This window comes from Daphnia magna, linkage group LG3, assembly GCF_020631705.1.
Source record: "Daphnia magna isolate NIES linkage group LG3, ASM2063170v1.1, whole genome shotgun sequence".
NCBI lineage: Eukaryota > Metazoa > Arthropoda > Branchiopoda > Diplostraca > Daphniidae > Daphnia > Daphnia magna.
In genome coordinates, this window is record NC_059184.1 from 11,845,029 (window position 1) to 11,857,543 (window position 12,515).

A 12,515-nucleotide genomic window follows, 5' to 3' on the forward strand; every position below is an offset into this window, starting at 1 on the left:
ATATACACATGTTGAAGCTATTTTTATTTTTTTATAAGATTTCTATTTCTTATTTGTAAATTAAACGCTGAAGTTGACGATGAGCAGATGACGCCATCTTCATGACGCTATTGAACCACGCTACTGACGCCACTATCACCGATAGATGGAAATCTTCAAAACCACATTTGGTATTCAACTAAAATAGAAATTTTCTTTTCGTGCTGTATATTTCTTTCTTCTTTATCAATAAAAAAAAACCAAAAACGATCAATTTCGCCAGGGTAGTTCCACACCGCTATATGCTGTTGAGCTATTTATTTTTCTAAAATATTTTGTAAATTAAATTCTATTCCGACATGGCCGAGATTCGAACACCGGCACTTGAGATTATTACCCCGAGTTGCTAACCACTAGACCACCCGTTGACATGTACGGAGAAGGGAAAACATGGGAGTGTATGGTATGGCCCAGGTAAACCCCCCTTCACTCACCCCTCTCCCATGAGTGCGTGCAGCCTCCCCCGCTCGACCACCCTTCTGGCCGGCTTGAGCAGCACCTCGCGTCAGCCCCATAAAACAAGAAACTTAAAAGTGATATGCGTTTGTTGCTTTAAAAAACATGAAATTGTTATGGATATGTTTGAAATCAATCCGTAAGATTTATAAGATTTATTTCATCAAACATTTTCATTTCCTACTTCACCTGAGTACTGGCATTGGCATAGGTAGAGGGGGAGATGCGTTCAAGGCTGAGCCGCTGAAGGGGAGAGACGCGTTCAAGGCTGAGCCGCTGAAGGGGGGATCGAGCTACGGAACAAATAAATGGCGAAGAAAACACGGAAATTTGTTCATTTTTTTAAATTAGCGATAGTTAATAAGTGAAAACGACGTTTGAACAAATGAGTTTTACAGTTGAGATCAAGGGGAATACGTTCATCAAAAAATAAAGACGGGAATCAGCTGCCTAACATGTGAAAAACGAAACGGCAATGTGTGAAATCACTCATCGTGGTTTGAGCTACGGCAATGAATATATACGGTGGCGGATCTCTCGCAGATTATTCCGCCTTCTCGCTCATGTAGAGTAGGTCGAATTTTTTTATGAAAATATTTCAGAGTACCTAATGGAACTTAGAAATAATTGGAAGAAATAGGCCCACTTTGACGGAGAAATAGGCCCACTTTAAAAATATTTTTAAAGTGGGCCTATTTCGTAGGGGCCTATTTGGATTGGCGGTGAAATAGGACTGAAACGAATTAGGACTGGAGAAATAGGACTGAAAATTTCCAGTCCTATTTCTAAAGGAGAAGTAGGACTGGAAAAATAGGACTGTGTTTTTTAAACTTTTAGGTCAGTCCTATTTCTCCATAGAAATAGTCCTATTTCGTCGTACTTTCAAGGACAATGATCCACCAATCCAGTGGGCGAAAAGGGGGGGTGACCCTATTCCGCAGAGGGAGTAGGGTCAAAATTGTTATATGAACTCAGGCTTATATGGGAAATTGTTTGCCAAACACCGTTGACAAAATGACGACGCTTTAACTGCGTGTAACTTCAGTAATAGTATTTCGATTTAATTAATTTTTGCACAGTCTTACGCAGTCTAATGTACTGAATAAAGTTCATTAAAAGATTTATACAAAAAATTCAAAAAAACTATGTATTTTAATTTCATTCACAAGCTCACGTCTATTGTGGAGCTCACATCAATTGTTGCTTGGGGCTGGGACAATGGTTCAGTAGTGTCCCACTCTCCGGAGTTTACATCTGGTGTGGACAGTGGCGAAACCGACACTTGTGTTGAGGCATCAATGCCCTCAACTTGTGCCGGTTCGCCACTGTCTGAATCCACATATATGGAAGACGGCAATGTGGATGCATCCGTATCCATAGAGGGATTCATCATGATGGATGAATCCACGTAAATGGATTCATCTGTCTTAACGTATGAATCCACATAAATGGACTCATCCGTCATGACAAATGAATCCATGTAAATGGATTCATCCATCGGGGTGGATGCCGTCATTGGCCCACCTGGAGAGGTGAAGTCACCCTACACAATTCAAATAATGACATTTAAATTAAGAATTAATCATTAATAAATTAGGTTTAATGTAATTATAAAAAAATTACCTCTAATAGAAATGTTGGTCTGTTTTTTAATTGATTGTTTTCTTCCATCTTCAAATATATGCTGATATTTGTTAATTAGCTTCCTTTTATATAGTGATTAAATAGCCGGAAGGGATTTGTGTTTTACATATTGATTTATATATTTACATATTGAAATCTGGCAATATCACACAAAACGAAGTGTAGGGGGGCGTTTTTCCTTCTGAAGTTTAGTATTATTTTTACCGTGAAACAGTGCAGATGGTGCCGGTTATAAAGGATTTATATGTGATCTAGTATCATGTGGTAAGTAACCGTAAACTGCAATTTCTTATTTGCTGATTCTAATAATTATATTTGTATTTAATTTAAAAGGGCCATTAACTGAAAAAGAAGTGTTAAAAATTTTGCCCGGAGCCATCGGTAGGAAGCCATATATTGCTACATGAACCTCAGTTAATCAGTGTTCAAACCTCAGTTACGCCAAGTATACTTTGTTTGTATCTATATATTATTTGTATGATATATTATTTGTAAAATTTCAGTTTAGTTTAAATAAAATTTTCAATTTAGATAATCAGTCAATTTATTTAAAATTATGTCAATTTAAAAACAAAAGAACAAAAACACTAAGGTAAAATAAAAAAAGAGTAAAAAGTGAAACAAAAGAAATAAAATACACTAAGGTAGGTAATAGGGAAAGCAAACAAACTAAGGTAATTCATTAACAGACATGTCAAGTTCATCATTAAAATTATTATTTGCAATATTAAGGGCGTGTGAGGATACGACGGAGGGAAAGGATGACTTCAGCTCTTTTACAATTTCTTCTAGGAGATCCATTGTTGATAACTGAAACAAAAGTAAACTGAGTTATTAGATAATTTGCAATTTATGTTAATTTATGAAACGTACCTCATTGTTTTGGTATCGGGCCCATATCTGGAACAGTATGGAATTCTTCAGTTGGGTGTCCTTCTTCCGGTGAGCTTTGATCTTGTCATGGCAGAGTAGCGTGCTGGTAAGGGAAACGTCTTCGGCCAGTTTCCGCAATACCATCGTCATCTTGTAGAATTTTAGATTTGATCCGCCTGCCAACTACACACATAGTGATTATTATGTATTCAATATGTATGATTGTACAAATTAAATTACCTTGTTCCATTGGTGGTGCATTCCTTCACAGTCGTTATTTGTGCGCGTTAACAAGTTGAAGCATGACCAGTTATCCGGAGTCCAAAACTTGCCCCGAATCCAATTCCGCTCCATATAATCCATTAGTGCCGTAAGTTCGCTAGGTGCCGAGCTCTTCAATGCGTCGAACACTCCAGGAATTTTACCAGCTTTACAAAAAACAAAAAAACAAGTTAATTTATGACCATTCGATTAAAATTTGCTTTAGTTATTTACCAGGAAGATATGCGAGGCATAGCAGGCGAAACACAAAGTCTCGAACTGGATTCGGCCCCTTGTTGTTGTATATGGTGGCAAGGTGAAGATCCCTGACCTTTTTCAGAACGGCTTGGCACCAGTGGAAATTGCAGCCAAAGTGCTGGCAATCAACAAAGTGCTTGCGGACAGCCGTGAATATAGCGCGTTCGAAATCGGTCACGATCCGCTGGACTCTTGGCAGTGGGATAATTTCCTATAACAGTATAAAATTTAGTATTAATTAGTATATTAATGATTCTTTAAAGATTTTGAATTACCTTAATCTTCTGGAATACAGCGCTGTAGTCGGCTGCCCTTCTCCTGGTCATGCAACAAAACAATAAGGGGATTTGTTTAATTTCGTTTTTGTCGTTCTTGATGAATCCGTTGATTGTGAAGAGCTGTGAGAAGAGAAAATGTTTACAGTTAATTACCATTATTTCAATTTTTAATTAACCAATTTTTGATTAAACATACCTGTTTGATGGGTTCATCAACAAAATAGAAGGTTGCGTCCATGAACCATGTTTTGCAGTCTTCCAGTTGGCGCTTCATGGTAGGGGTGAAGAAAAAAAGGTGCCGGGCACGGTCTTCAGCCGTTCCAGCAAAGACGGCTCCCTGGTACCAATCCGGTGGGAAAAAATTTTCCTGTACAGGAAAGAAAGGGTCATCTTTCCTGGGATTGGCGGGCATTACCTTTGCTCTTTTGTACCTGTAAAATAAACTTAGCGATTAACATAAATCCGGCTTTTTATTAGAAGAACAGAATTTACCGCAGACGACGAGTGGCCAAATCAACATCCGGCATGTCTCTTCCTTCTAGAGATTTCCGTTTCTTCAGCTCAGCAAATAATATCTCCCTGGGGTCCGTAAATTTTTGCTCGACGCAGGCTTTCTTGGTTTCTCTGAAGATGTCAACCTATCAAGTATTCATTTGCAAAATTATATATATGAAAACAAACATAAATTTTTTCTTAAAAATACCCTGTGCTGGTTTCCAAAGTCTGGCGGGTGATTGTGGGGGTTTTCTTGGTCGTGGGGAACAAAGGTGAAGTCAACATTGTTGTAATTCAGCAAGCAGTCTAACAGAGGATTTTTCTTTTGCTTCACGATCGCCTTGCATGGGTTTAAAGATGGTCTGGAGGTACAGCGCCATGTATAGGTACTCTTACTGATGGCTTTTTTGCTGAAGCAAAATCCTACAACAGGAAATTAAAACTTTTAGTCTTAGTCAATAAATGTCGATATAAAACTATTACCTAATCCATCAGTAAGCTTCTGGAGTCCCTTGTTGGTTCCCTCCTCATGAATCTTGTAGGATGGCTCTGTCGGTTCCTCAAACGATGATTGCTGCAGATAACATTTAGTAAATAAAGCAAATAAAGAAAATAGTTATTACAGAAAGGGATCTACCTCCATGGCTGATTCGTCGGGTTCGGCAAATGCTTCTTCTCTTCTTCCATCGCTTTCGTATGGTCGCCTCGGGATTGCAGTTGCTGGAGACAGGTCTGGTAGAATATCGACGATCCTCTCTTCCTGAAGTTGAAGTTGGGCTCTGCGTCTTCGTCGTGGTGGTGGAACTGGAGGAGTCGATCTAAGAAGAGGAGACAACAAAAAAAGAACAGGAGACACAACAAGACTCACCAAGGGTGACATTGTCAACGGAGAGAGGGGGGAAGGTGGTGAAGATGGACGACGCGGAGAATGAGTCTGAGGAGATGTACGAGGTGTTGACCGCTGACGTGGTGATTAGGGACGAAGTGGAGAAGCTGTAGCTAGAGGCTTTTTCTTGCCAACATGTGAAGGGTCGAAAATACTTCTGGGTTTCAGCAACCTCTTGGGGCGGCCACCATCGGAGACAGCAACTGCAACAGAAGCAACATCATCAGTCGATCCCCCAGCTACAGCATCCTCAGCATCCACTCCATCAGCTACATCTTTGCTAGAAACTACACTGCCAGAACACATGGCGCACCGATAAGAGCTGCTGAACTCCTTCCATGAAGGCGAAATACCCCTATGGAAGGTAACACCACAGCAAAGACGATGGACAGGAACTTGGCAGACAACACAAACGCAGAATTGCTTCCGGCCAGCAATACTGGATTTGCATCCCGAACACTGAGAGAGAGCTGAAGACATGGTAGTGGTAAGTGATAGAGCAAAGTCTAAGACGAACTATTAAGTTTTTTGACGTATTTTTGTGACATATATAGTTTATCCATCAAAGTTGAGGAACATAAAAGGGGAGGAGCCAGACTTAATTACTCTTCTTGGCGAATAGGAAGGAAGCACTTCTTCTTGCTTTTGCGGTGAGTGAAGATCACGTGGAATTACATAAATCTCTTGTTTCAATTCGCCGCCGGCAGCAGTCATCAGCTCCCAGGATGCAAGGTCATTTGCCACCATAACTCTTAAGCTGCTTAAGGCGATGATCTTCTGCTTCCATAAATCTCTTCTTTCTATTTGCCGCCGGCAACCATCTTCAACTTCCTTGGCTTAAGAATACAAAAGTCTTAAGCTGCTTAAGGCGATGATCCTCTACTTCCATAAATCTCTTATTTTGATTCGCCGCCGGCAGTCATCTTCAACTTCCTTGGATTAAGGAGAAAAAGACTTAAGCTGCTTAAGCTGCTGTTCAGCATTGTGGATGACTCACCACAATGCTGTGGTGAGTCATCCACTTGGTGGTAGAATCCTCTTCTTGGTAAAGAAGTTGAGGAATTGTTAAAATGTTAAAATGTAATCTGTATTTCTACTTCTACCTTCCACTACTGTCTACCAACTTTTCTCTCTTGCGTCTTCTTGCATCTCAACACTTCCTCTTGCTGTTGGTGAGGAATGTGTCTTCATACTGGTGTAGATACATTATCATCATTCTTCTACTTACACGATTTTATAATACACGAATTTTATCAAAAACCTTCGGACTATAGACGCCACAGTGATTCGAACACACCATTACTCGTATCACACTGCAAGGCGATAACAATGTGGTATGGGTTACTACATAACTACATAGCTTTGCACATAACGCATTGTTTAAAAATAATTTGTTTTACCAAACATAGCGGAATAGTAAATAAATAACAAATAAATGATAAACACAGACCCACGAATGGTAATACATTTTTGAGTGGTGGTTCAAAGCCACCACCAAAGCTGTGTGAACAAGTAAAAAAAGTAAAATCTGATCATTATGACGAAATAGAGGGAAATAAACGTAATAAAAATTTCAGCATTTATCAAAAATACATTTTATTAAATGAACTGTATTGTATACAATAAGTTGCATATTCCTCAACAATTTAAATTTAAATAGGATAAAAAATAAATGTTTTGCGAACGATTTAAGAAGTAATCTAACATCATCGCTCTTTTCAATGAGGGAAGTATATAAGCCGACGCCTTTCCAATGTTCAATATCCCTCCCCCTCTCGCCCACTGGATTGGTGGATCAATGTCCCTGAAAATCTGACGAAATAGGACTAATGGCATGGAGAAATAGGACTAATGCCATGGAGAAATAGGACTGAACTAAAAGTTTAAAAAACACAGTCCTATTTTTCCAGTCCTACTTCTCCTTTAAAAATAGGCCTGGAAATTTTCAGTCCTATTTCTCCAGTCCTATTACGTTTCAGTCCTATTTCACCGGCTACCGATTTTGTAGGGAGGATGGGACCAATTGAAAAGCGGGGTCAATTGAAACAAAAATCTAGCTCTTGTCGTCTTACAAAAATTTTGAAAAATGAGTTAAAGAATAAATAATTTCCTACACAATTAAATACTTTTTTTCTGAATTAAATCAGTACTTTAGTCTGGGGGACCAAAAATACACGAAGTGTTTCATTTGAACCCATTCTACCCTACACTAATTTTTCCGTTGCTATCAATCAATTGCCAAAAAATACAAAAACTACAAAAAATAATTATGAGTTTGTGGATGAAAATTACGAAGAGATTTTCCATTGCTTTGCTAACAAACATATGGTTATATTCAATGAAAAAGAGTTAAAGTGATTTTGATTTTGATTTCGAAATCGATTTAAATAGCAATTTAAATCAATTTTTTCATGAGTTTTTTTATGATTTAAATGACGATTTAAATCAGTTCTAGAAAATGATTTCATTTGATTTAAGATTTAGATTTTAGCTATTTTGGTGAAATGATTTGATTTTGATTTAAATCTTTTTATCATTTGATTTTGACAACACTGCGTTTTACAGTTCGAACTTCCGTCTCCACTCGTCGCGTTCATAGAGGAATCGACATAATAAAACAAAGATTTCATAATTTTTTTTAGATTTTCTAAAAATTATTTTAGTTGAAAAATATGTGAAAACATTAACTGTAGCTCAAATAATTGGAAACTGCCAAAAACGTTAATGTTCAACAACTATTTTTTTTAAGAAATGGGAAAAATTTGTTTCTGAGTTTTCATGCCTATGTTACAATCTAAAAGCAAAAAGAAACAAATTGTGTAAACTCGAATCATTCATTCACATAAAATGCACCTTAGTAGGGAACTGAAGCTTTTGTTGGCCATAGGTTCAACAATGGTTGCCTTGGATGTATAGTGGGTTTAATCTGTATGGCGTTGGCCATGTACCAGTGTCCTGAAGGGTATTCTCCCAGCCTACTAACACAGAGACCAACAACAGTTGGAGGAGCTATCTTTAATTGTATGCCATTTCTAGATGGACACAACGAGACGTAAGGCATGTGAACAGGCAGCCCCATCTCTTAACACTTCTTCGTAGAATGGTGACCTCTATTGGTCCGAAATAAGCCACTCCGGTGTGGGTTAATGCGGGATAGCCTATCTTCAGACGGAAACTTGGCAAGTTCGCGATCGATTGCTTTGGCCCAACCTTGCCATTTTGCGTTAAATGCCCAACCTGTTTTTAACGACATCGAAGATGTCTTAGAGACACCAGAGGAGCTATCTCACAAGGCCGGACCAGAAACATGCACACCAAAGCCACCAGAAAAAACCAGAGAAAACAAGACAGACGTTGCCAATGATGCTCCAAACCAAGACGCCACCAAAATAAAAGAAAAAAGATGGTGGAAATTAAGTTCATCCAAAAATGTGGAAGTTAAACCTGTTTTTAACGACACCAAAGATGGCTTAGAGACACCAGAGGAGCTATCTCACAAGGCCGGACCAGAAACATGCACACCAAAGCCACCAGAAAAAACCAGAGAAAACGGAAACAACAACCCAGATGCTGTCGCTGATATTGAAAATGAAAAGCCTACTAGAACGGAGGGAAAAAAGTGGTGGTTTACTTTTTCATCCAAAACCAAGAAAACGAAAACTATTTCTGGCGATACCAGACAGCAGCGAGATGGACAGAAGAAGAAAAAATGGTGGAAAATTTTTTCATCCAAACCAAGAAAACGAAAACTATTTCTGACGATACCAGACATCAGCGAGATGTACAGAAGAAGAAAAAATGGTGGAAGCCCACCAAGTTCATTAAACACCGGACTACTTCTCGTAATGATGAAAATCTAGATATGAACGACCCAAAATTACCAGCACCAGAAGTGATTATGGATACGGTGATCGCTAGTCCAACGATTGTTGAACAAAACAAACTTTTAACAAAGCATTTGGAGAGTGCAAACAACAGTGCGTCATTAAAACTTGAAAACCTGTATGGAAATCTGTCTGAGACAAAAGTTGATAGGGAGTTTCAAGAGCCACCAGCCAACCCCAACTACCGATACGACCCATACCCAAACCTATTACACCTATATCCATACCAAATACGATTGAAGATCAATGGATTACCAGTGGACATGTTCGTTGATTCCGGCGCTCATGAATCATTTAATAGCAAGCGTAGTTGGACGATGATGGGGAAACCAAAATTAGAGCGTCGCAAAAACTTTTACGTGGGATTTCTCCTTGAAAGGAGTGTCATGAGGTTTAAGGGACAATTTATTGCTGACGAACAGTACGGCAAAAACACGTTTAAACTACCGCTGCTGGTGACAAGAGGCTCGAATTCATATTTCAAATCTCAAAGTTATTTTTGTAATATGCCTATCCTAGGACGAAAATGGCTGTGTTCGATAAACTTCGATTGGAATAGATATTTCAATCCGGAAAGTACATATCTCCGAGAAGAAACTGAAGCTCAAAGGAAATTGACTCAGGAATTGAAATCGTCTTGTAATAGCCAATCATATCGGATCAACGTTAGTATGAATAGTGCACCAATCCAGATGGAAGTAAACAGTTGGTATATGCGATCTTATATCAGTCAAGATGTATGGGAAAAATTAGGAAAGCCTAAGCTACTATCCGACATAAAATTTTACAAATCCAGCGAAGGAGAATGTCTAGTTGACGTCAAGTATTCTGGTCATAGGCGACTCTTACCAGTGGTTGTACTAGAGCGAAATAAGCACTACAATTCTATTGCGGTAATTGGAGTTGATTGGTTTCAAGCTTTACCCCTCGATTTAAATTCCATCTTTGGAACGATTCAGTACTGCAAAACACGAAGTGATATTCGGCAAGCAAAGAAACGAAAAGTTAATAAAAAAACCCCTTTTCCAGATCCAAAAGAAAGGTGTCAAATATGTGAACATATTTGGGATCCTATACTCATTCCAGAGGATAAACTTGACAGAAAAGAGAATGTTCCCGCAATGTTAAATGTTAATCAAACAGAAGCCGTTATCTTAAAAAAAAGACCATCTTTCGTATTAAAGATTAATGGAGTAGACCTCCTCATGGAAATGCATTCTGGTATTCACCATTCATTTGTAACCAGAGATGAATGGAAGGAATTGGGGAAACCTAGCTTGGAGCCTATCAAATTCGATGTGATAGGCCCCTTTAGTAGCCATAAAATCATGCTAATGGGCAAATTTATGGCTGATGTACAATACGGCCAATGGATGTCTCGTTTGCCACTGGTAGTAGCAAACGTTTCGAAATATGAATGCCCAAATGTCATGGGGCGATGCTGGCTCTCTAGTCTAAACGTGGACTGGAACAAGGTTATAAATCCAGTCAGTGTAGATTTTTGAGAAGAAACTGAAAGTATGAAGAAGTTAGCATTGGAATCAAAAACGTCATGCAACAGTCCAAATTTTACCATCAAAGTAAATGTGGAAGGTGTGGGCATAGAAATGATTGTAGATAGTGGCACCAAAATATCTGCTATCGGTCGGAGTGTATGGAAAGCTTTAGGAAAACCAAAGCTAGAAAAAATTAAATTGGTTTATATCACTCCCAACGGACGAAAAACAGGGGTGAAAGGAAAATGCTTTGTCAACGTGGAGTATTCCGGCCAAAAATGCGTCCTGCCACTGAACGTACTTCCTCGTAGGAAGTGTACCGATTCCATCGCAATAATTGGGGTCAATTGGTTTCACTTATTACGAATTTACTTTAATTCTCTGTTTGAATCGATTCGATATTGCAAACGAGAAACTGATGAGCAAACAAAGAATGCAAAAAGGTCCCACAAATACACAGAAGACAGTCAGTGTCTAATTTGTAGACAAGTTTGGGATTCCGTTGCGGCATTTTTTTGTAGTATCTCTCAGGATTTACCAAGCTCTTTCCTCGTCTCTACTGATGGGCTTCACGACGTTTGGCTTCGTTCCGAAGGTGTCGAACTCGATGAAGTGTTGCAGCAAGTTGTCACACCGGTCTTCGGATAAGCTAAGATGAAAACAACTCCGACCTGTTTCATCGGATCTTGCCGGTGAAAATTAATATTACCTATCAAATAATAATAATTCTTACTTCTGTTCTAATGTAAAATTTGTTTCGTGGTTCTAAAAGAAATGAAATACAGCAATTTTTTTTCACAAAAAAAGTTTATTCTTTTTGAACATATATATAGATTTTTAAAATCCAAACACAAATACACAAACTTTAAAACCAAATCAAAAGAAAAAAAAAACAATAAACGTAAATAATGACAATATAGCTAAACAATCAAACAAAATTGGAACGCCCACCACGGAGACTATGTTGAACGAAAACGAATCGGAATAAGCCGTACGCAGAGTGATCGGAAACAATTCCGTTCCCCACCACTTGGAGGATCTGTTTATGACCGACAATCTAAACGGATCTGTTTCCGTGGACAGATGAAGACTGTGTTGTTTGCCAAGCTGGAAAAAACTTTAGGGCTCCTTTAAGGATCGCGTTCTTTGCGCTAAAGCTGCCTTTTTCATCAGCGCTGCAAACGAAGTGGAGCCTTTTTTGTGCCGTTTTCAATCACAGAAGCCACTAGCTCCATCCATCTACAATGAAGTTGGAAAAATACTCAGAAACATATTAAAAAGAATTCTGAAACCTGATAGCTGGAAAACTTGTCATCTGAAGAACTAACGCGCCTTAATTGGAAATTACCGGAGTAATCGCGAAGCGATCACGAAGGGAAATTTTTTAATCGGAAAAAATTCCGTTCCCCACCACTTGGAGGATCCGTTTATAACCGACAATCTAAACGGATCTGTTTCCGTGGACAGATGAAGACTGTGTTGTTTGCAAAGCTGGAAAAAACTTTAGGGCTCCTTTAAGGATCGCTTTCTTCGCGCTAAAGCTGCCTTTTTCATCAGCGCTGCAAACGAAGTGGATCCTTTTTTGCGCCGTTTTCAATCACAGAAGCCACTAGCTCCATCCATCTACAATGAAGTTGGAAAAATACTCGGAACATATTAAAAAGAATTCTGAAACCTGATTGCTGGAAAACTTGTCATCTGAAGAACTAACGTGCCTTAATTGGAAATTACCGGAGTGATCGCGAAGCGATTCTTTTAGCCTTTAAAAGATTTTGAAGGCCACCTTGCCCTCTTCCCCCGTACAACGCCCCTTCTCTCTCAGACTTATTTTTCTTGGGGAAAACATCGCAAGACGGGTTACAACATATAAACAAACATTGTAATAAAATGGAACATAAACAGATGGGCATAAAAAACTGGCCGGCATTGCCAGAAAAAGCCGCTT

General features: G+C 38.8%; 1 protein-coding gene and 1 long non-coding RNA gene across 2 annotated transcripts; one reads left to right on the forward strand and one right to left on the reverse strand.

The window, feature by feature from the left end:
• The first annotated feature begins 2,264 nt into the window (after window positions 1-2,264).
• On the forward strand, window positions 2,265-3,263 carry LOC123470356. Its single transcript, XR_006644010.1, has 4 exons — window positions 2,265-2,403; window positions 2,473-2,584; window positions 2,872-2,960; window positions 3,049-3,263. It is a non-coding gene; the product is annotated as an uncharacterized LOC123470356 (long non-coding RNA).
• On the reverse strand, window positions 2,719-4,153 carry LOC123470353. Its single transcript, XM_045170566.1, has 6 exons — window positions 4,006-4,153; window positions 3,807-3,929; window positions 3,508-3,742; window positions 3,253-3,440; window positions 3,013-3,195; window positions 2,719-2,949 (listed from the first exon to the last, which is right to left on the reverse strand). Exons 1-6 carry the CDS (start codon window positions 4,081-4,083, stop codon window positions 2,809-2,811), a joined length of 948 nt encoding a protein of 315 aa, XP_045026501.1. The 5' UTR covers window positions 4,084-4,153; the 3' UTR covers window positions 2,719-2,808.
• Between the last annotated feature and the right edge of the window lie 8,362 nt (window positions 4,154-12,515).

What these genes read in the sequence shown, in the direction of transcription:
- LOC123470353 (XM_045170566.1), bottom strand. Translation starts at nt 4,083, where the DNA reads ATGAAGCGCCAACTGGAAGACTGCAAAACATGGTTCATGGACGCAACC. An exon ending in TTGATGAACCCATCAAACAG is followed by an intron (nt 3,930 to 4,005) that starts GTATGTTTAATC and finishes CTCTTCTCACAG; the next exon opens with CTCTTCACAATCAACGGATT. An exon ending in CTGTATTCCAGAAGATTAAG is followed by an intron (nt 3,743 to 3,806) that starts GTAATTCAAAAT and finishes ATACTGTTATAG; the next exon opens with GAAATTATCCCACTGCCAAG.